This window comes from Doryrhamphus excisus, linkage group LG12 (assembly GCF_037039965.1).
Source record: "Doryrhamphus excisus strain RoL-2023G ecotype Guam linkage group LG12, RoL_Dexc_Guam_v1.1, whole genome shotgun sequence".
Taxonomy (NCBI): Eukaryota; Metazoa; Chordata; class Actinopteri; order Syngnathiformes; family Syngnathidae; genus Doryrhamphus; species Doryrhamphus excisus.
In genome coordinates, this window is record NC_136368.1 from 14,615,299 (window position 1) to 14,639,023 (window position 23,725).

General features: G+C 41.0%; 1 protein-coding gene and 1 long non-coding RNA gene across 4 annotated transcripts; both read left to right on the plus strand.

The window, feature by feature from the left end:
* The first annotated feature begins 4,992 nt into the window (after window positions 1-4,992).
* On the plus strand, window positions 4,993-7,621 carry LOC144901566 (uncharacterized). 2 transcript variants are annotated; one of them, XR_013629617.1, is made up of 4 exons: window positions 4,993-5,132; window positions 6,406-6,629; window positions 6,708-6,764; window positions 7,363-7,621. It is a non-coding gene; the product is annotated as an uncharacterized LOC144901566 (long non-coding RNA). The 2 variants fall into 2 exon arrangements; XR_013629618.1 differs by having other exon boundaries at window positions 6,431-6,629.
* Window positions 7,622-9,191: 1,570 nt separating this feature from the next.
* tmtc4 (transmembrane O-mannosyltransferase targeting cadherins 4) lies at window positions 9,192-22,770 on the plus strand. 2 transcript variants are annotated; one of them, XM_058081207.2, is made up of 19 exons: window positions 9,192-9,483; window positions 9,573-9,639; window positions 9,724-9,928; window positions 11,062-11,177; window positions 11,300-11,516; window positions 12,755-12,842; window positions 12,925-13,025; window positions 13,892-13,984; window positions 14,182-14,343; window positions 14,959-15,161; window positions 15,654-15,828; window positions 17,080-17,211; window positions 17,280-17,359; window positions 17,430-17,537; window positions 17,606-17,747; window positions 17,823-17,937; window positions 19,990-20,102; window positions 20,195-20,264; window positions 20,702-22,770. In XM_058081207.2, exons 3-19 carry the CDS (start codon window positions 9,767-9,769, stop codon window positions 20,848-20,850), a joined length of 2,226 nt encoding a protein of 741 aa, XP_057937190.2. In that variant the 5' UTR covers window positions 9,192-9,483; window positions 9,573-9,639; window positions 9,724-9,766; the 3' UTR covers window positions 20,851-22,770. The 2 variants fall into 2 exon arrangements, with proteins under 2 accessions (XP_057937190.2, XP_057937187.2); XM_058081204.2 differs by having other exon boundaries at window positions 9,193-9,483; window positions 9,573-9,625.
* Window positions 22,771-23,725: the final 955 nt, after the last annotated feature.

The window sequence follows — 23,725 nt, forward strand, 5'->3', positions numbered from 1 at the left end:
AAGGGTTTTTAATGTGACTGAAGCCCTTGGTGAGACATTACCTTATCATTTTGTGTTCATTTTAATTCTGCTATTATGCTAAATTGTGCGTACATATGGTAGTTTGGGAGCAGGGAGCATAAAATGAATGTGTCATTACTGGGGAAAGCACATAATTCATGCGGCAATGTGATTTAAGGGAATGCTTAATGTCAATGTTATTGAGAGATTGTGAGCACAAGGAAATCGTGTTCACTTTAGAGTTTTTTTTACGTCTTGAATTTCATAGAAAGGTAAGCTACTCTTCTTCTTTCTCTTTTGCAAATCAGCAAATCAATCGCCTCCATCCAACCCTGTCTTCTGCATTGGTCTCTTTCACACCAACTACCCTCATGTCCTCCTTCACTACATCCATAAACCTCCTCTTTGGTCGTCCTCTACGCCTCCTACCTGGCAGCTCTAAACGCAGCATCTTTCTATCGATGTATTCACTATCTCTCCTCTGGACATGCCCGAACCATCTCAGTCTGGCCTGTACCTCTGATGTACTCGTTCCTGATCCTATCTATCCTGGTCACTCCCAATGAGGACCTCATCATCCTCATCTCTACTACCTCCAGTTGTACTTCCTGTCTTTTCGTAGAAAAATAAGCTACTTGTAGTTTTAGAAATGAAGACGAGCTGGAGATATTAATGTTAATGTTAAGGTCATTCATGTATTAACAAACTTCAGGCGTTTTTGCAGCTCCATCTAATGTTGTTTTTTATGGCCCTGTCCATGTCAGATTTTAAAAAAAGCATATTTTTGTAAGGTGTTTTGGCTTCTTGTCCACACTCAAACTGAGGTTTTTGTCGAAAAGTCCGTCCGAGGTGATTTTGGAAAACACCGGCATTAGCATATGTGCGTGCATGGCGAAGACGAAGCTTTTGGCTTGGAGCCGACAGATTTGGCAATTTGGGATGAGACCTGATCGGACTTCTAGCTGATGGAACAACTTTCACAAGCATGTTGTTATTTTATTTGGGGTGGAAAGGCATGGACAATTTGCCAGACCTACATTTCTTTCAGCAGTGGTAGTGTCAGAGCCAATGGCGTTTCATCCATTTTCAGTTTTGTATTCAATAATTCTTGCTGAAACTACTACATAGTACCGCTAGTTTGGTTGCAACCCACGTGTCTTCTCTTGTGAATCACCTTTCATGAGTATTACATGACAGTTCATGCTTCCAGTGACTGTTCAAGGCATGACTACTTATAGAATGATTTATTTCAAGGTAAAAAGGGTGACATAAAAAAACATACAGTGTATTTCTGTCTAGAGATGACTGCAGGCTGATCAACTCTCTCTGTTACACACACAAACACACACTAATGAGTCATAAAGCCTCACTGCCACCTCAACTTGACAAATGGCAAATGTCAGCGGCATATTCTCCCGGTAGGCATAATTTTATTAAGTGCAAATATCACTGCGCTCCTTAGGAGACACTCAAAGGTTAGACCAACAGCTGTAGCAGTTTCATGTGTGTTATAGCTAAGGATTTCAAAGCCGGACCGGCTCCTGCTCCACTTGATGGACACAAGCAGTCAACCATGCGGCGGAGTGACGCTTCGACTAACGAAATGCAATAAGCAAAGATCATGTTTATTTAAAAGCCTGAAACAAAAAAAAAAATAATAGGGGACAGTGGAGCAAAAAAGGCTAGACGGCCAGATCATTTTAAGCCTGTTTATTGGCTGTGGTAATTTGTTGACTCACTCATCCATGCACGGTCTTTATGTTTAATGCAGGCTTCCAGAAGGGAAGGGGGTTTAGGAAATGGAATGACAGGCAATGGGGGGGTCACCCGGAGAGATTAGCCTGCACCTCTCAGTGTGAGAGCTGGAGGTTGGTGAATATCAACAATTAAAGTGGGCCTCAGATGCTTAGAAAGTCATGTTCAATACACCTGGGCAATAATTGATGGGGATATATGCTGAACATATATATTATATATATAGTATTTCTTACTAATTGTTAGTCCAAAGGTGCCACAGTTGTGTAGTAGAAGTGTGTAGTTCAAAATCTAGCCTTGATTCTGAAATGTAGACAGATTAGAAGTGCTTTTGCACTTTTAGGGTCCGAAGCTAATGTGTACTTTTTACATATACAGCGGAACCTTGGTTGGCGTCAATAATGTATGCCGATCCCAGCTGACTCTTGGGCGAGGGATGAGGTATAGCCAGCCAATCACAGCCCACACTGGAAAAATTTGTTTTTTTGTTACAGTAAATGTTACTTTAGTTATACATGTAAACCATGTGAGTCGTAGTTAATGTGTTTATTGAGAAAAAATCTTTGTTGACTCATATTAATGTGTAGTCGGTTGTTGCATATTGTTTTTGTTATGTAAATTTCAATGGCAAGACTTGGCACTGACCTCTGTGAACTCTGAAAAGTGAACTCTTGGTGGCCCGCCAAGCATGGCTGCTCGATACCTATGGCTACCATTGGCTAATGACTTGCTATGCTGAGCCTAATGCATTGTATTAAAATAGCAGTTGTTTATTTTAAACTTGTATCTGGTACCTGTCTTGTAGCCTATATTTTTATTATAATGAATTATTATTTGAGTGTTAATTTGCTGTGTGATGATTAACACGAGTCAGACTCTTGCATTGAGTATTAAAATAACATGTAATTTATGTCAAATATATTTAGTAGAATGTTTAAGATAAGAAAAATACACTGGATAATATGGTGTATATTCATTAATATATTTCTGGAGGATGTTTTTAATGAATAAGTAGGGATTACTTGGAGTGAATTGAAATAATTTGTAAGTACGGTCTAAGTAAAAATGACATTTTAAGTGAAGCTTTATGAGTTAAAGTGATATGCTAATAAATGTTACTCATTCATTCATTTTCTATACCGCTTAACAAGGGTCGCGGGCATGCTGGAGTCTATCCAAGCTGTCGCTTGAGAGGCGGGGTACACCCTGGTCTGGTCGCCAGTCCCTTGTAATATTTACTTTGATTGTCTTTGTGGAAAAAAGTAACTGAGCTTTTTGTAAGTAAATGTTAATACATGAAAAAAAAGAAAAATGTTAACAGAAAACACTTTTTAATAGTTTTATAATAATAGTTTTACATGCAGAAAAAAAAAAATTTGAGTGCACTTACAATAATTCCAACATGATCATTTAGTTCCAGTTCCATCCAACTGTCAGTCGGATGTCTAGGATTTAACATGACACCCGTCAAGACCTGCGCTGGTCTGGGCACATGTGGTCAAACACATCTCCCCTGTGAGTCCCATTTACGGAAATATTTACCTCTGTCATTTCTATTTAGAGACCCCTGCAACACCAACCTCTCGCCAGGGGCTACTAATGGAGAGTGAAGCCGAGGTACTCTCTTCATACTGTGAAATTTCATGATGGATAACTGTTATGTCGAGTGTGTTAAAAACAGTCTGACAGGTGTTTGCATGCGTCCCCCAAAAGTTGACTGTTGTGTGCCTTCATAGTTTTTAATACCAGAACCACATAGTGATGTAACGTTGGACTACACCATGCTGGACTTTTAACTGAACACATGTCTAGCTCTTGTCTTTTGTTGTATAATTTGGAATTCAACCAAAGTTTTGTGCAGAATAAGTCTCGAAATTGGAGCTATCTATGCATCATGTCAGCATACCTCATAAGATCATAGTTGAAGAGGCACTATAAGATGAATTTTGGTGTGTTTAGCTTTGAAATTTTGTGTCCAAGAGATGGCCACGAGAAAGAATATATACATAATAGACATAGAAATATAGAAAATGACATTCAAATCAGAATCAAAGTATCCTGTATCGTAGCACACTTTTTTATTTACATTGATTATCTTATTTTTACACTTCAATTATGCAATTCAGAACTTTTTAATGATGTTCTAACAATGATATGCATCCTTGGAGCTTGTTAATGAACAGCAAACATGACAAAAATCTGTCATCTCTTCCACTTCTGAGAAAAAAGGCGCTTTTAAAGTCACAACTTTCATGACGTCATGAAGTACAACCTCATTCATTCATTCATTCATTTTCTACCTCTTTTTCCTCACCCTTTTTCCTGGAGCCTATCCCAGCTGTCATTGGGCGAGAGGCGGGGTACACCCTGGACTGGTCGTCAGCCAATCACAGGGCACATATAGACAAACAACCATTCACTCTCACATGCACACCTATGGACACCTATGGACAATTAACCTAGTATGTTTTTGGAATGTGGGAGGAAACCGGAGTACCCGGAGTACCCACGCATGCACGGGGAGAACATGCAAACTCCACACAGAGATGGCCGAGGGTGGAATTGAACCCTGGTCTCCTAGCTGTGAGGTCTGCGCGCTAACCACTCGACCGCCATGCCGCCCGAAGTACAACCTCCTTCCTTCTAAACACAATACTGCCTCTGATCTGCTCCATGTCTACGAATGGACCGCCTTGTTAAAATATATACTTTTTTTAATCAGGCTTCGCTACACATCTTAAAATAAAACCTGGAGCTCTGCCAGCTATCCCAAGCAAAAAGTTTGATGATTATGTTTTTCTTCATTGGATAGGTTAACCCGGTGCTTCTCTAATAGTGGGGCAGGTCCCCCTAGGGGGGATGGTGAAGGCATGAGAGTAAAATGCTAACACTATAATGCTAATACTGCTAACACTATAGCTCACATAGCTATACTACGTTTGTGTCTTCCTCACTCCTTAATAATAGCCATTGGGTAACCCGCAGCTATATGAAGTGATGATTGTCTCATAAAGGAAGCAGTGTACAATGTTCTTTACACCTTCCTGCCTAAAATAAATACATTGTACATGATATGCTAAATCTGTGCCTCTCAGTGAACCTCACCACACACACACACACACACACACAATTTACAGCTGCACTGACGACCCAGCTGCTGTGGAGGTGGAAGCTCCTTAGGGTGTGTGTCTGCACTCCCCAGTATTACTTGACTCCTCTCCCTCTCTTTCCACCAGCTCCCTCATAAGATAATGTGACAAGGTGTCAATCAAACTGAGGCCTGAGGGTTTCATGGTGACAAGAAGGTTTTAAGGCGCAAACACTTTTGTGAGCATCACCAGGGAGAAGGCAACAGCAGGGATCACACCACAGACCAGGTCTGACATATCTCTTGTTTTTTTTGTTAGTTTTTTTTTAACTCTTTATCCTGACCCCCTTAGAAGGAAGTAGTCGCTCGGCAGGGGTCATCAAAAATGTTTAAAAATAACATAAAAAATGTTAAGCCATCCTCCCTGGCTTATATGGTAATCCTGATATCTATTCCATCTTCCCGCCCAGGGGCCCACACTGGGCAGGAGGCTGGCTGGGTGCTGCCACTCTTCCACTCAGAAGCTGTGATATGTTTTGATATCGCTGTCATTTTAGAAGAGGGGGCGGGGCTAAAGACACCTGTGGAGGTTGATGGGTAAAGTTGACAGCATCGGACAGGATTTAATATCTTGGGATGGCGTAAATGCTTCTGGCTCTTGTGAAGAACATCTAGACTTCCCTAAAGGCCAAACAACCATTAATGTGTCTGGCTGATTCAGGAAATTATGATGATCCTGATTATTGTTGTGTGCCTGTCCTGTAGGTAGCAGCAAAGCACATTAACTGCACAAATTAATTAACTCGAGCGCCATCTGTTGAATTTAGATGGTCACTTCCTGTCTTGGCCCAATGCAAGCGGACTATATCTATGAAAAGTGGGGGGAAAGCCAAAATCTGTATTATGTGGTTCTGCACCAAAATTAGATGTTTTATTTAATGGGAGTTTATTAAATTAAATTGGTTAAATTGGTAAATTGGTTCCCTGTAATCAAACAATTACACTATCAAGAAAAAGCAATATTAACACATACAAATAATTATACAAATATTGTAATAAATGTAAAAAATATATAATAATAATAATAAAATAATAATAAAATTATTAAACAATTATAAAAAATTATAATAATAAATAATTTGTAATTAATTAATTAGGACTATAAGATAATTATCAGACTGGTCATTATTGGGACAATTTGAGGAATTATGACATCATCCGATAACATTAAAAATGAACTGATACAGATTTTTTAAAAAAATTCTATGAGGTGAGATTACCCGTACTGTGCTGTAGGTGGGTTGGTGGGGGCAAATCAAACACGCCTTTTTTTTTATATGTTCCTAAAGTTGTTTGTTAATAATTCCTGCAGTATGATTGTATCACCTCAGTGCATGTCCATTCTACTTACAATATTAGTACATTTTAATGTATTTGTTGCAACTTGCCACTCATGTTTTCCTGCTGCAGGAACAGAATTTGTCCCCTGCTGTGAAACACTTATGCTATACGAACATTGATGTCTACAGCAAATAACATGTGTGCACTCTATGCCATGACAGCAAAATGTAAATATGATCCGATCAGAGGCTTTCCCGCAGAGGGCCTCGCCAAGTGAATCCCGTGCTGGACAGCGGTCTCCCAGGTGCTCGTCTTGATGTGAGAGCCTTTATCAGAGCGCATCACCACCTCCACCTGGCTGTCCTTCGGCCTCACGTAGAGAACAAAAGAGTCCTTCAGCAGAAATGGCAGAAGGCCTCAATACAGTGACTCTTATTTACCACATGTAAGCATTGACAGAACATACAGTATATCATATATACTGTATGTTAAGAATTCATGGATTCTCTTGATGCTTTTTTAGGAAGAAACTGTGTGAAACGTTAATGGTCTTCTTTCCTAGCAGTGAGATGTTGCACAGGTAAGAGGTAATATTACATTTTGCTAGAATGTAAAAATGGTTAAGCCATATTATTACAGTAGCTCTGACTATTTACAGTACAGTCATTTTAGCTTACTTACCTGTAGCTACTCTTCACATTATGTGGGTATGTAAATAAACGGCTGTTTACTTAATGTGTGCATATGATTGGACAGGCAGATTCCTATGGTTTATGTTTTATGTTTTTACACGATATTCTATATGTATAAAAATGAGCAAACATGTTACATTATGTATGGACAGATAAATTTGGACAGACAAATACTGTATTTACATTGTGTGAGAATGGCAATGGACAGCATCTGTGTCATATTTTATTTTATTTATTTTAAACAACTCGACTGCTGAGTTAAAAAAAACCTTAAAAAATTTAGGAATCATTTCTTTACCCCCCATAAATGGGAGGGAAAAAATGTCATATGATCACTTTAATGAGCATATCAAAACATAGTTGTGCAAAATAATATTTTACTCTGTTGTGTTCTCAAATGCTTACTTTTAATACAATATGCTTACTTTGCACTTATTCTTCATTATTCTTATAACAACATGTCATCTTCTTGCCCATCTGTACCAGGATGCTGTGGACTGTGGCGGCCAACTTGGTTCTTTCAATGATGGTTTCTTTGCTCCTGCCTGCTGTGTCCTTCCTCATTAATGCCCGGTATTCTCCATCTTATTTTTGCTCTTCCACATGTCGCAACTCAACAATTACTGCTACCTTTCACTTCTCATTAAGAAGCTCACCCTCACAGAAGTTTTGACAGGCAACTCGTCTTTGTCATGGTGCTTTGGAGGATTCAAAAATCTAAATAAGTTAAGAAAGTGAAGTGAAGTGCATAAGTGCATGTATATTTTAAGTGGTCATGCAATTGTAAAAAGAGAAAGAACTCTAGAGCTACCAGCAGCTCCTAGACTGGGAGAAAATGATAGATTGACACAGGACACAATGACTGAACAGAACAGGTATGTCCAAACATCCTGTTTTGTGCTATTTTCAGTCTAAGGAAGCTGCAATTCACAACTGGTCCTGATTTGTAATTACTGGAGTTGGCTTATTCAGGAGAGTGGATGTTCTTCCTCACTTGCTGGTTCATTGTGAGTGTCTTTTTTTTTTTTTCCTTTGGACGCAGGTCTCCATAGAATATGTGATGCTGCCTATAGTATATTATCTATTTTTTCCTTTTTTGCCACTTTGAAAGGAAGCTCCTGCTATGGCGACTTCCTGAAACTGCTTGTGGCTCTATTAAGACTTTTTACTTGCACTACGCTCCTGTCTTAATGCCAAAACGTGACAATTATGACTTTATTCCCATAATATAGTCAACTGTAATCTCAACCTAATTTTCTAAAAATGACATCTTCATTTTTGTTTTTATGCCTGACGACCCTAGTGAAGAGGCAGAGAAAATGGATGGATGGATTTCAACTCGGGCTGCACCGTGATTGAGTGGTTAGCAAGCAGGCCTCACAGCTAGGAGACCGGAGTTCGATTCCACCCTCGGCCATCTCTGCGTGGAGTTTGCATGTTCTCCCTGTGCATGCGTGGGTTTTCTCCAGGTACTCCGGTTTCCTCCCACATTCCAAAAACATGCTAGGTTAATTGGTGACTCCAAATTGTCCATAGGTATGAATGTGAGTGTGAATGGTTGTTTGTCTATATGTGCCCTGTGATTGGCTGGCAACCAGTCCAGGGTTTACACCACCTCTCGCCAGAAGACAGCTGGAATAGGCTCCAGCACCCCCGCGACCTTCGTGAGTATAAGCGGAGGGTGCGTATAGACAGGACTGTACCACTTGCATTTTAGTTGGATGTGCTACCGGTAGTTCAGAGTGACTCAAATAGCAAAAGAACAGAAAATGAAAAAAGGCTATTTTACAGTCCATGGAGAATAGGATGTTAGGAATAGAACTTGAAGCAAAACCCAGTAGATCACCACCCATGGGGGATGATGACAAATATATATATTGTACACTACTGTATTTATCCATGTGCATAATCAACTAGATTTGTTCTCTACGGGGAAACTATGAAGTATATTTGTCAATGCTTTGGGACAAGTTTGTTTTGCAAATACATAATTATTTTTCAAGAAACAAACAACTTTATTAATAATACCATAATATTTGGAAGATATCCCAGTGTGTCTGGAGAAAAGAAAGTTGAGATTAAAAGTTGACAACCAACAAACTTGGCTTTTGTTTTTGAACAAGTTGATGTATTGTTTTTAAGACAATTGCCTTTACAAAGGATGCAAAAATTTAATTTATGAAATCACTAACTATTTTGTCTTAATGGTCGTGATTTTTATTTTATTTTACCAATAGTGACAGCAAAATAAAATTTTTATTTCTTTAATTAAACTCGACAGTACGTTAAGCATCTTATTCAATGCGAGAAAGGCAGCGGCTTGACAACAACCCTTGGCAACTATTGGTGCAAAACCAACACGTGACCACAGCTTATACAGGAAGTAGCTCACGCTGGAGCGTGGTTATTTGTTTACATCCGACCTCGGTTGGGATTTCCTTTGGCTGTTCGAACTGTTAATTTTCATGGAAAGAAATACATTTTTATAGGTTCCCGGAATCATCGATTGTTCAATGTGCGCCGGCTGTTGGAACGGCTTAAATAATTGTGTGGCGTTTAGCCTCCGCCGAAACATGCTAATGCTAAATGGCACGGTGCTCCTAGCATGTAAGTAATTTATCATTTAACTTAATTATGTCACCCTTTGTACAAAGCCGGTTTTAGCATTTGTGTTTGTGTGTGTATTTGGCTTGTAGCTTGCTACCAAAGAAGCTAACACAAGAACCTGTCAGAAGCGACACACAGACTGGTAAGAATCCACCGGTCAGTGCACACATGTGTATGTCCATTTTTAGCTAGTAGCTTTTGTTGCCTGTATATGCCATCGTACGTCCCTCTTTTTCTCAGGGACCTGGACGATGTTAAGGAGTCAACTGCGTCCTATTGCACCATGGAATTGTCTGAGGTTAGCTGGGATAAGGATGTCCCCCTCCCCAGGCTGGGTCCGGTCCAGGCTAAAATCACCGTGGGGATGGTGGCACTTCTGTGCTTCATTAACAGTTACGATGGGGAGTTTGTGTTTGACGATTCAGAAGCCATCATCAACAACAAGGTAATAATGCTCACAGAGCAGAGCATGTCTGCAGTACAGTGGTACCTCGGTTTATAAACTTAATCCCTTTTTTCTCTAATTGGTTCTCCAGCCTTGACAAAAGTCCCCTGTTTTTGTAAAGTAAAGGTTTGTCGTTTGTGTACATTTTGAACACAATATAAAGATGATATGAAACTGAAACTAATAATAAGTTAGAATTAATTAAGCATAAAGTATAATTGTAATAGTAAAAAATAAAATCTCAGATAAGCAGAGGCCAAGGATGGTGAGAACAGTGAAACTCAACCCACAAACCAGCTCCTACAACATTATCTTGGTGCAGATGGTGTCACTGTGCATCGTTCAACTATTCAGTGCACTTTGCCAAGGGGATGCTGTACAGGAAAGTCATGCGCAAGAAGTCTTTTCTGTGTACATGCCACAAACAGAGCAAATTTGGACAATCCAGCTTCATTTTGGAAAAAGTTACTGTGGACTGATGAAACTAAAATTGAGTTATTTGGACATATTATTTGGACACCATATGCATGGTGGATGAAGAACACAGCATTCCAAGACATACAATTGAAGGCTGCATGCATTCCAGTCAGTATCAGCAGATTCTTGCCAACACTGCTCTAGAATCTGTGACAAAGTTGAAGTTGGATACTTCCAACAACACAATAACCCTAAACACTGCTCAAATTCTACCAATGCATTAATGCAGAGGAACAAGTACAACGTTCTGGAATTGCCATATTAGTCTCTAGACCTGAATTTTATTGAAACTATGTGATGTGGTTTAAAATGGACTGTCCATGCTTGGAAAGCATCAAACCTGACTCAACTGGAGATGTTTTGGAAAGAAGAATGGTCACAAATACCTTCAACTAGAATCCAGACACTCATTGGAAGCTATAGGAAGAATTTATTTCTGCAAAAGGAGGAGCTACTAAATGTTGATGTCATTTTTTTTCAAAATGTATGCCTACTTTTGTTTAACACATTATTGTACACGTTCTGTAAATCCGATAAACCTCATTTCATTTCTCATCTATCAATGTGTTCTTCTGCTACATGATATATTTAACTGAAATTACTAGTGATTTATAAAGTAAAATCTTGAAAATTATCAAGGTGTTTTTGTGTTGCAGGATTTGAGAGCAACCACGCCATGGAACAACATTTGGAGCAATGACTTCTGGGGAAGCAACCTGAGCAGCAACTCCAGTCACAAATCCTACAGACCGCTCACTGTCTTTACGTTTAGGTTAGGACTCATTTGGCACAATAATGGCACTTCCACATGCAACAGCTATTGTTGTTGTTTAAAGATCAAAATCCATATGCATAAATATAAAAATCACCATCACACTTCTGGTGCTGTTACAGGTTGAACTACATATTAGCGGGCGGCCTGCACCCTGTTGGCTTCCATGTACTGAACATCCTCCTTCATGCTGTCATATCTGTTGTCATGGTGGAGGTGTTTGCCCTGCTGATAGGCGGAATGGCTTACGATGAGCGTGGTTGCATCCCAAATCGTGCTCCCAAGACCTCCCTGCTGGCTGCACTTCTCTTCGCTGCACACCCGGTCCATACGGAAAGTGTAAGATTACACTGCATGCAGATAATATATGGCTGGGTGCTTGTATGTGTGCGTTTTACTTTATTAGGTGAGGTGGCTGTTTTCATTAATAACTGGTAGGAAGAGTGATCACTTTGATTATACAGCATGTCTTGATTGGCCACCCATACGTGTGCTTATGCTAAGGTCTGCAAAATGTGCAATTTGGGCAAAAAATTTAATCCTTTGCACTGACACAAAGTTGTACTTTAAACAAACCTGGACCTAGCAGCTCAATTGATGCCAGTTAAGCAAGCTCCTGTCCTGTGCTTTGAACTTGTCCATGAGACCGTTGCCTTTGGAGACTTTGTAGCATGTTAGATTTTTATTTTTGGTGAGGCTGGGCAATGTTGGAATCCAGCAGCTAACTAAGACATAGATGCCCCTGCAATGGCATGTGGTGGCGGCTGCGTTTTGTCTCTGTGTCATCCTGAGCGTCGCCATACTAAACGTGCAGTGGTTCCATGCCAAGAAGAAAAAAGGCATTCTCAGCTGGGAGCGCCAGGACCAAGGTGCGTGTGGCCGTTCCACCTCGCTATTAGCTGCGTTGGGAAGCTTATTGACCCGCGAGTGCGTACGTGTGTGTGTTTGCTCGAAGCGTGGCTGGAAGGCGCTGGCTTCCTCTGCCTTTTCTCTTTAATCATGCAGAGCAAGGACGGGGTGGCTGTTGGCGTGGACCTGCTGTACGTATCAAAGCAAGGCAACCCCCAGGATGTGAAAACATATTGTACCCACACACACCGTTGAGTCACACACAACGAGGAGGGATTAATGAGAGTCTTTCCTCTTCGAAGTAGTCCTCCGGTTGCAACAAAACAAGAAATGTGCATGGAAGTCACCTATAAAACCTACAATAATTTAAATAGTAAAAAAATAAACAGTGGAATCCTGCATTTTGATTCTTTATCTGAATATTCACCAAGATTTTGACATGTTGTCCATACACAGTTCTTATGTAATTATGAAAAGTATGGAATTTGATTTGATGCTCAAAATCAAAGTATGGAAAAACAGGTTTACAAGACTTTTGCTGCTGTTTTGTTTTCTGAAAGATAAAATAATGAGTAACTACTGCAGACAGGATTTCTATATTTTTTATAGTCAGTGAATATATATTGTTATATAAATGCAGTACATCAATGAAGCCTACTAGTGTTATAATAATAATTTCATGGATCAGCACAGAAATGGCACCAAATCTTTTGCATTGTCCCATATAGGTGGCGGGTATTGTGGGTCGAGCAGATCTGCTGTGCGCGCTGTTTTTTCAGCTTTCCTTCCTTACCTACTGCAAAGCCTTCAGCACAGGTGAGTGATAGACACTCTTGACATCATGCGTCCATCTGACCAATCACACCTCTTCTCCCCTGTTTATGTTTTCTGCGTTCAGGTGTGGACAAAGATGGCGGCTTCTCCACACGGTGGATTGTGATCAGCCTCTCGCTTTGTGCTGCTGCCATGCTTTGTAAAGAGCAAGGCATCACCGTCTTGGTAGGAAATCTGCTTTGATGCACGCAAGTCCGTGCATGATAATTAGGCATATGTTTTACTACAGGTCATCATAACAGTTCACAGCTTTGTTTTTTTTTCTCTAGTAGATGGATGAGACTCCACCCACACATTTCAAGTACAATAAATGAAAAAAAAAGTATTGGACAAACCTCAAATTATTAATCAAGGGTTTGGGTTAGACCAGTGGTTTTGTAAAGTATGCTTTTGGGATTGAGATGTAAGTAATGGCTGGTGCAGCAGCTTAAGAAAAATGTAAAAGCAAACCTGCTATAAAATAAGTTGGACAGTTAAATGGGACCTGTTATACCTTTTCTGACTTGTAAATGTAGAATGTTGTATGCACGTGTTAAACGATGCTAAAGTGTCAGATAATGTGATTTGCGCATTTGGAGGTTATTCGGGATCCAACACATTTTAAAAAGATGTTAATTGGTGACTCCAAATTGACCATAGGTATGAATGTGAGTGTGAATGGTTGTTTGTCTATATGTGCCCTGTGATTGGCTGGCCGACCAGTCCAGGGTGGCTGCCTCTCGTCCAGGGGCCGGGCTCATCTAGCTAGGTGCTGGTCAAGTAGGAGGGTTTTCCTTCATAACGAGATGGGAGCGTTTTCTCATTTTTGGTGCTCATAATCAGGCCGAATTATTTGACCGAAAGCATAATTATTCATACTCCCCAAATCTTGGAGAAAGCCTTTCAAGAGGTTTTAGCTGCTTGGGTAAAGACAATCTCCATGTTTCCTTTTTATTTCCCCTTTCTGTAGTGGTGCTTTAATACTGTGACATGAGCTCATGCTTTCTGTTGCTGCTGACCCATATGATTCTTATGCTCTTGTTTTCCTTCAGGGCGTAAACGCAGCTTTTGACGTCCTCGTCATCTGTAATGTTGACGTGTATGAACTGAGCCAGAGGCTACTCCTCAGGAAGACCCCTCTTAATGTGAGTTACAGTACGTACGCCTTTCGCCCCACCATCCTCCCTCTTGTCATAAATGATGCTCTCCCCCCGTATGATTGATGTCACATGACATACATTGCATATGCAAAGCCACACTAATTAGAGGCAGACAGGCAGGATTTATATGAATGTACGTAAATGTATGTACTGTATATCATGTATGTAATGTTGTGTGACAGGCACGTGAGATGATGCGGACCGGCCTGCTGACGCGATTGGCCCTGGTGGCTCTGAGCGGCGTCCTCATGCTCTACACCCGCTGGAGGATCATGGGAACTGGGCCACCAGCGTTTACTGAAGTGGACAACCCTGCCTCGTTTGCGGAGAGCATGTTTCTCAGAGTTAGTGCTATAGAGCCCGAGAGGACTTTTTTATTGTCTTAAAATATCAGGACACAAAAGTTTACGTGGCCATTTTATAGTGCGACATCATCGATGCAGCTGACGGAGTCCACAGATACTTTAACATTGTTTATTTTTGTGGTTATAGTTATGGGCCAGGTGGGGGTTGGGTACCCCTAACATATGTGCCCATACCCCTCCTCGTGCTTCCTATCTCCCCTTCCTTCACCTCCTTTTCTCTGGCTATTCCTCCCTGCTGCCTGTCCCATATAGTGGCCTTGGAATGCCGGCCCCCCCTGCAGGTGTGGTGCCTGATACCCGTGGCTGGTGTCTTTAGTTGATGGGGGGGCATGACAGAGATGATGTGATGGAATATATGGGGGGGGGGTCTAAACTTGGCATCTTGAGGGTCAGAAATCCATATTCTTTTACCCTGGGGCTCTGAGCTTCGGTGGTGTCATGATAGGTGGGGCTCCCATGTATCACTCCCTCTCGTCTTTCTCCGCCGCTATTAAATTGTGAATAAAATAACAAACCATGTTGCTTGAAACATAATGACCATCTAATCACATGTCATCCTCTCCCCATTCTTACCACCCTGTGTGTGATTGACAGGTGGTCAACTATAATTACTACTACAGCCTGAATGGCTGGTTGCTGCTGTGTCCCTGGTGGCTGTGCTTCGATTGGTCCATGGGCTGTGTGCCGCTCATTAAGGCCACCGCCGATTGGAGAGTGGTGTGGCCACTGCTGCTCTGGTGCATCCTGATAGGCTTGGTAGGCCAAGCCTTGTTCTCGCCCGACGTGCAGCAGAGGAGGTAAGCGAGCAGAACTGCTTCTGGCTGCATGTCTGGAAGATTGGGAACACAGTGTGACCAACAAACTTCCTTACGTTAGATTGATTAATGTGAAGAATTGAAGTTGTTTTGTTGTAGCCTTTTTTTTTTTCAACGTTCACAGGTTTGTGTGCGTACAACAACCTCCTAAGGTGCCAAAATTTAATAAATATAATAGTTATTACAAATAGATTTTATTAATTATTTATTAAATTATACAATATTATAGTTACAATTTGGCGCAAAATGGCAAAACAATACCCTTGTTTTTAGTATTTATTTAATTTTTTGTCTGAAAGGAATATAACTTCTAAAATTATTATACAAATGTTTTTTTAAATTAATAATACATAATCAACCTTTCTATTGAACACAAAATTATAATCGTATCCGATTTAAAGTCCATTTGTGTTTGTAAGCAATATCAAACCAATCATTTACCCTAAGACTCTGTCTCTTCTCTCTCCTGACAAGGACCCTGAGTTTGTCCCTAGTGCTACTGGTGGTCCCCTTTTTGCCGGCCTGCAACATTTTCTTCCGGGTGGGCTTCGTCATTGCCGAGCGAGTGCTCTACCTGCCCTCGTCTGGTTACTGCCTCCTGCTGGCCTGTGCCTTGGGACACTGCTGCCGCCGCTGGTCCAAGTACAAGGTCTTCATCCGTTTTACACCATTACAGACCTGTCAACATGTACGCATGTTTTGTACACGGCACACATTTGACTCTTCAATACGCTTGTACGCTTCACGGCTCTCCATTTACTTGTTTTGCATATCACTAGTTTCAGTTTTGATTTCTCTGATTTTGTATCATACAATTTGACAGGAAAACCCATATTATTACTCTAACATTCATACATTCTAACGTTCATGTTTCACGTAAGGATTGTGAATGATGGGCAAAATTCCTCCTCCAAAAAGTGCACTTCCGCTTTAACACATGGCCCACTTCTATCCGTCGAAATCCTCCTACTGGCTTGACATTGACGGGTGCCCTGTGATTTCCGATCAACATTTGCAATAAAAGTGATAAGGAATTATTACATTACATTCAGCTCCAATATACTCTCATTCTTCATTTGCCATTAATGGGCCATCAAACTATATGCTAAATATATATAAAAAATATACTATATATAAATATATGCAATATGCTAAATGTACAGTCAAGACTTTTAAGCACTACATACGCTTTACACACTTAGTCAACTCATCTTAAATTATAAAATGTATAGGTACTCACTACTAATGAATGATAATCAAACAGAGTGCTAGAGTCATGGGCTAGTGCGTCTGATAGCAACTATGGCGTGTTCAAGGACCCCCATAGAAGTGCAATTTCAATGCCAGAAGAAAAAAACTTGAATGAAGGATACAGACATAAACTTGTAAAAAAAAATGTCAGCTTGTGTATATGCTATACATTATATGCTTTATTGTCAAGATTGTTATTATCGAGATTTGTTTTCTGTGGAAAAAAAATTACTATTTTCAGGGGGAAATAAAACAACCAAAAATCCACAGAACACTGTTCACGTGAACACTAAATATTGAATGTATAGGGATCCCCACGGTATTTACTGTAATTTCAGGTCTTTAGTTCAAAATGGTCTCACACAAAACTTTCCCTCTCTTTGTACAAGCTTACTACTGAAGCATGTTTAGGCAGCAAATGTCATTTTGTTGCCATTAATTAAACCCCATGCTTGTTGCTTCCATGTAGTCACAAGTGACTATTAGGTCCACATGTGTTAAGGCGTACAGACTAAACATCACCATGTTGATATAGATTATGCATGATTGTTGATTAATCATGCCTGTTGTTAGTTTCTAAGATGTGGGGGTATACTCATATTTATTAATTAGTATGTTTAAAGTGCTTTTTCTGCCCTCCTCCCCACAGAAGCTGCTGTGTCTCGCCATGGTGGTGGTGTTGTTCACTTTTGTAGCTCGCTGCGCTCTCCGCAGTCACCAGTGGCGGTCCGAGCAAAGTCTCTTCACCAGTGCGCTAGCCATCTGCCCCCTTAACGCCAAGGTAAAAAAAATAGAAAAGTTCAAAATATTAAAAGCCCACTCTTGCCTCCTCATCTGCTAATTGCTCAGGTCCATTACAATGTGGGGAAGAACCTGGCCGACAGAGGAAACACCACAGCTGCCATTAGCTACTACAGAGAGGCCGTCAGGTTGTTGTTGTTGGCATGTAATGTACGTAGATGCAGATGAGCATGGTCAGCATCCTCCTTCGTCTTGTAGGCTTCACCCCGCCTATGTGCATGCCATGAACAACCTGGGCAACATCCTAAAGGAAAGGAACGAGCTGACAGAGGCCGAGCAGCTGCTATCTAAAGCCGTTTCCATACAGTAGGTTGTCAGTCACATCACAAAACCCCTGCTTGGTGCCAACTCTTGACGATGCTTTTTTTAATAAGACCGGATTTCGCTGCCGCCTGGATGAATCTGGGCATCGTGCAAAACAGCTTGAGCAAGTTTGAACAAGCAGAGAAGAGCTACTGGAATGCCATCCGCTTCCGGAAGAAGTACCCGGACTGTTACTACAATCTGGGACGCCTGGTGAGACGTTAAATATTTTAAGAATAGTCTTACACATACACAAAATACACTGACATCTGTCCTGATACTCTCCAGTATGCAGACCAGCAAAGACACGTGGATGCTCTCAACGCATGGAGGAATGCTACAGTGCTTAAACCTGATCACAGCCTAGCGTGGAACAACATGGTCATACTACTAGATAATATTGGTATGTACGTATGCAGTGTATATATAAACATACAGTTCATACACACACACACACACACACACACAATATACTGGTAATGATAATGGTTTAATGCATCAAGAACATGCACACAATCACATAACACAATTCACAATCCCGCATGTCCAAAAAGGAGTAGGAAGAAGTAAAGCTTATTCTATCCTGCAACTCATCTATTTTGCATCAGTTGCCATATATTTGTTCAACGTTCAACATATTAATTATGGTAATACATTAATAATAACTGATGTAGCTGTTAGAGGTATAGTTTGATAATGACACCAAAAGTGATGGATTAGTCAATGTAAGACTGGTTACACATAGGGTGACCAGATCCAAACTCACCAGGTGTGGGACAGGGGGACAATGTGGGACGCAGATAACGCTTGTGGCGGACACCAAAAATGCATATGGCACAGCTTGCCAACTGTTCAGTAACATACTATATACATTTGGATGTTTCTTCATGCCGTTGAATGCAAAAGTGTGTCCAAACTTTTGACTGGTAGTGTATCTGTCACTCAGCCACAGACAAGGGAGCTTTAAGTTTACATTGATCATTTTGGTTTTCTTTTGTGAATACATTTCCTGTGCCAGTTTACTTTGAAATGGTCCTTAGTTCAGTGTGTCCCAGCAGTACCGGCCAATAACCTTTGTGTCTTTTGAAAGCGGATCAAACGGGCCCAACATGATTAGACCGGAAGAGCGGGAACCAGCAATGCTTGAAATTTATGTATTAAGGCTTTGTCTTGTGAGTTTTTTTGGGTTTTTTTTGAAGGCGCACCTCCCCGCCGTGTGGAGAATGCTCTGATATTCGAACGCTCCAGCCGTTTTGTCGGGGAGGTGCTCCCGTGGGGGGGCGGAGTCTCCCAGGAGGGCGCCACAGCCGTCCAATCAGGGGCTCTGTATGTCTACTGATCAAACGTGGGCGAGCACAGCCAGAACAGTCCCCCACCCTCCTCCCTCCAGTCCACAAATGTGACTGAAATAATCATAGTCTTCTCCCCTGCTCACCAGCAAACAAACACAAAAAGAGAAAGGAAGAACAACGGGTGTCACTTTCATGTGGAAAGTGGGAATATTCTCTTCCTTTGTGGATGGTTTCCTGAATAAAAAGACAAGCTAGCTATGACTAAGGGCTGACTGCATATCTGCCTGTTTGTCTCACTCCATTTTTTTTTTTGGCCAGACACCAGACGGGTCGGTGACAGAGATCAATAACCCAGTCGGGCCTTGTGTTCAACCCTAATTAGGGACCAAATCACTCGTGCGTGTGAGCAGAAGGCCAAGCTCAATCCCAAATGTGGCCAGGAAATAAAAGCAGACAGTAAAGAGTGTTTACGAGCATTTTCCTGCATCTTAAATTGGGACATTCTCTGCCTCCATCCAGCCATTTTTTGTGCCACTTATCCTCACTAGGGTTGCGAACATTCTATGCCTCTTTCTTTAAATTTACCATTCATGATAGTGTATATCATAAACACAGCAAGCCATGTGGGGTCATCTATAAGCATATATTTCTAGTTATAAGGTTTTTTAGTGCAAAATAAATGTTCTAAATTACAATTACGGGGCTGCACGGCCGTCGTGTGGTTAGCGCGCAGACCTCACACCTAGGAGACCCGGGTTCGATCCCACCCATCTCTCTTTGGAGTTTGCATGTTCTCCCCGTGCATGCGGGGGTTTTCTCCCGGTACTCCGGTTTCTTCCCACATTCCAAAAAAAAACATGCTAGGTTAATTGGTGACTCCAAATTGTCCATAGGTATGAATGTGAGTGTGAATGGTTGTTTGTCTATATGTGCCCTGTGATTGGATGGCGACCAGTCCAGGGTGAACCCCGCCTCTCGCCCGAAGACAGCTGGGATAGGCTCCAGCACCCCCGCAACCCTTGTGAGGATAAGCGGTAGAAAATGAATGAATGAATGAATTACAATTACCAAACATTTGTATTTTGATATGCATAACATAAGCAGTTAGCTCAACCTAAGGTACATCATCAAATATATACATAAGCTCCATCTGTCTCTTCCAGGTAACTTGGGTCAGGCAGAGCTGATTGGCCGAGAGGCTCTGAAGCTCCTCCCGAAAGACCACACCATAATGTTCTCGCTGGCCAACGTCCTGGGGAAGTTAGAGAAGTACAAGGTCAGTTCAGCCTATTTTGCATGTTGACTTTGATCTTGAAAAACATGAATAATATCCACATTTCTATTTTCCTTTTTTTTTTTTCGCCTCAGGAATCAGAGAGCTTCTTCCTCCAAGCACTCCAGATCAACCCAAACGCGGCTGGTTGCCATGGCAATTTAGGTGACTTAGGTTCTTTTGACATTGTTCTCACAAAAAATGAGCAGGATTTTATTCCGTAAATACAGTAGCTGTGTGTGCAGCAGCGTACATTACAACTGATTTTCTTTTTTATTTAAAGTTTTTAGTAACATTTGTTTGTGACATTTTAAAAATAAGTGAAACACCGTTATTTGTATGTTAATGTTCCAGTGTAATTTACATCTTGCTTTCTTTGACAGCTTCAGTAAAGAAAGCAACAAGTGACCTTAAAAAGCCAAAGAAAAAGCATGTTAGCATGACATTGGCATTTTTTTTTCTTCCCACAATGTGTGGTATGATTAAAAACTATACAATCTCAGAGGTGTTGGGCTTTCAAAAACGATGCAGCCCCACATTTTGTTGAATTTCCTCCTAACATTTCCTAAACATGCTAAATACACAAAACATGTCTCTTCAAGCCGTGCTGTACCATCGCTGGGGGAAGCTGGAGCTGGCACAGAAGCACTACGAGCTGTCTCTTAAGTTGGACCCCCAAGCCCCAGGGACGAGAGACAACTACAACATGCTGCGTCGCAAACTGGACCAGCGCAAACGTCACACGCCCTGAGGGTTTGCCCACTGCCACCATCAAACACTCTACATTTCCTTCACTGATACGGCACAAAGCGGCTGCCTTTTTTGTAGTTATTGGAGGACACCCTCACATCTGATGTCTCCTAATTAGATTTCACGTCTTGTATCAGGCGCAGGTGTGAGTGGAGCACTTGATCGTCTCCGCCGCTGTGTCGTCGTCGTCGTTGTTGTTGTTGTTTCCCTGTTTGAAGACCATGTGGAACTCATCGTCCTCCACACGGTGTTGTCTCAGCTGGACACAACACCAGGCACGTGTGGACGAGAAAGATTTCTTCATGTCGGTTATTTGGATTGACCTTTTACCTCAACTGTTCCTCTTTATCGCGCTCAATGTGAAGTATTGATTCACTCCCACTGACGATCATAGGGAAACGTTGTACTCTTCCTACCGGTCACAATTTATTTGCATCACAATTAATATTAGTGTCTTAGTAACAATACTTGAGATCTCAACATGAACCTAAAATTGTCTCTTTTTTTAAGTTTGGATACAACTAGCCGTATAATTTTAATGTGGATCAGGATAACGGTGCAGATCGAGGAATCAATCACATGTCATTATTTATGCTTATACCCCACTTTTTGGGTAGCACATCAGTTAAACGACAAACTTGTTAAATTTGGTGCAGATCTGAATAAATATTCAGAATTAAGACATTTATTTTCAGTTAATCGTAGGATAAAAGTGCAAATGAAGAAATTCATTGTCACTTGACAATTACATCATATTACGTCTCGTGCCAACATTTTTCACTACATTTTCCCTCCCTGACCAGTTTGGCATTTCAGCAACTTGTAATTCTTGCTCTTCTTTGGTGCAGTTTGTTTCATATATTGTGCATCATATAAGGCTTATATGAGCTACTCTTGAAAGTGGCCACTATTGCATTTTTTTCATACAAGACAGTACATAAAAATCCTTAAAACTATGCGGTATATAAGGAAATCACGTCAACATATTTTTCATACATGTTTCATATGATTTTTAAGATAGTAATATTTATCATAATAGCTATGTTAACTTTAAAAATGATATGAAACATGTACTATGGTATGTTGAGATGTGATTTCCTTGTATACCACATACATGATTCTTGTGATTTATATTATATGGAAAAAAAATGCAATATACTGTATGAAACAGTGACTGAAAGTATTCAGTCTAATTATTTGCCACATGTGTAAGTTTAGGGGTAAACCAATGTCAGTGAAATTTTGTAGAGGGATGGTGCATCTTCCAAGGAAGAATTGAGGGATCACAAGACATTTTTGGATATTTTCCCTCAAATGTAATTTCCAATATGCATGAATGTTAATGAAAAAAATCATCAGTTGGAATTTTGGGGGCCTGGGCAGACGTCTGCCGAGTGCCATTCTTTGTTCTTCAATTGATGATGATGCTACCCTGCAGCCTCGCCTTAATGGGAGAAAGGTGTTTGTGTTGGGCCTCTCTTCAGAAGGAGGCAAGAGGTCAGAGAAGACAGGAACCTTGACAGCGGACTCTTCATAAAAACACTGCCGCTTCAAAGAACAGATGAAGGGGGGGGAGTAGGGTTGGTGTCCCCTGGGGACAACACACACAGAGACAGATCAGGCGACCTTAGTGTGAAACATCAGTCAACAAGTGTGCACCCGAGGTTAAAGGTCAATACACTTCTATTTTTTCACCTGCTTCCTTCAGCTCGAGGGGAACTTTTGTTTGCGCTTACAGTACAATGCAACACTTTGTTACTTTGATGCTCCTCACGTCTCATTGGATGTTTGATCTGCTAAATATGAAACCGATAGCAGGAGGGAAACCATATGGACTAAAGTCTCAGGACATGCATTTTAATTAAGATCATGGGATACATCAGGGGAGTGGGCTGACTGGGTTGAAAGAAAAACAAATGACGACAAAGAATGCATGTCGGGCATGGTCTCAGAGCCTTGCAGCAAGTGCAAACCTTTACCTTTCTTTGTAGAAATGCATTTTATACAGTATTATTTGGATATAAATTGGGAGACAATTATGGAGAAATGACAAGAACTAAGAACTAGTAGGTCGAAACATAAACATTGACACATATGTCCAATGAGCTCTAGTGCGGATGCGTATTTAATGCTGCAGAAAGAATTAACTCATAACTACAACATAAGCGAGTATTTCACTCTTAATTCATTTAACAAAAACTGTTTACACGTCAGACCTTGGTTTGATTCCCTGCTCAGGCATCTCTGTGTGGAGTTTGTATTGTTTTCTCCACCCACATTCCAAAAACATGCTAGGTTAATTGGCGACTCCATAGGTATGAATGTGAGTGTGAATGGTTGTTTGTCTATATGTGCCCTGTGATTGGCTGGCGATCAGTCCAGGGTGTACCCCGCCTCTTGCCCGAAGACAGCTGGGATAGGCTCCAGCATGCCTGTTATCCCACTACTATTGTGCATGTAATGTAAGCTAAAGTATTCAGTTACTGTTGTCTGACTGTAAAGGTCACCATTGTTAAAGGGGGATTCATGCTATGGAGCAAATGCAGACAGAATAGGATCAAATGGTGACATTCAAGAATCCCTTGTATTATTATAGTCGGTCACACAGTCTAATGATGTACCAACCACTCACTTTTTGGAACCTTTCTTTACTTTTTGGCAGGGATCCTTTTCACTTGGCACCTTCTGCTGCTGCTGCCGCTGCACAGCTGTGCGAAAGCATCATTGGGCAAGAAAAAGGATGAAAAAGCGGGGGGTAGGGGGGGGTGCCTTTATCGTAATCATTCTTTGAATACCTTTCATTATCATAAAATATGTCGGGCATTAAAGGGATGGATTCACCAAGCCCCGTCGACAACTTCATTAGCCATTCTGAC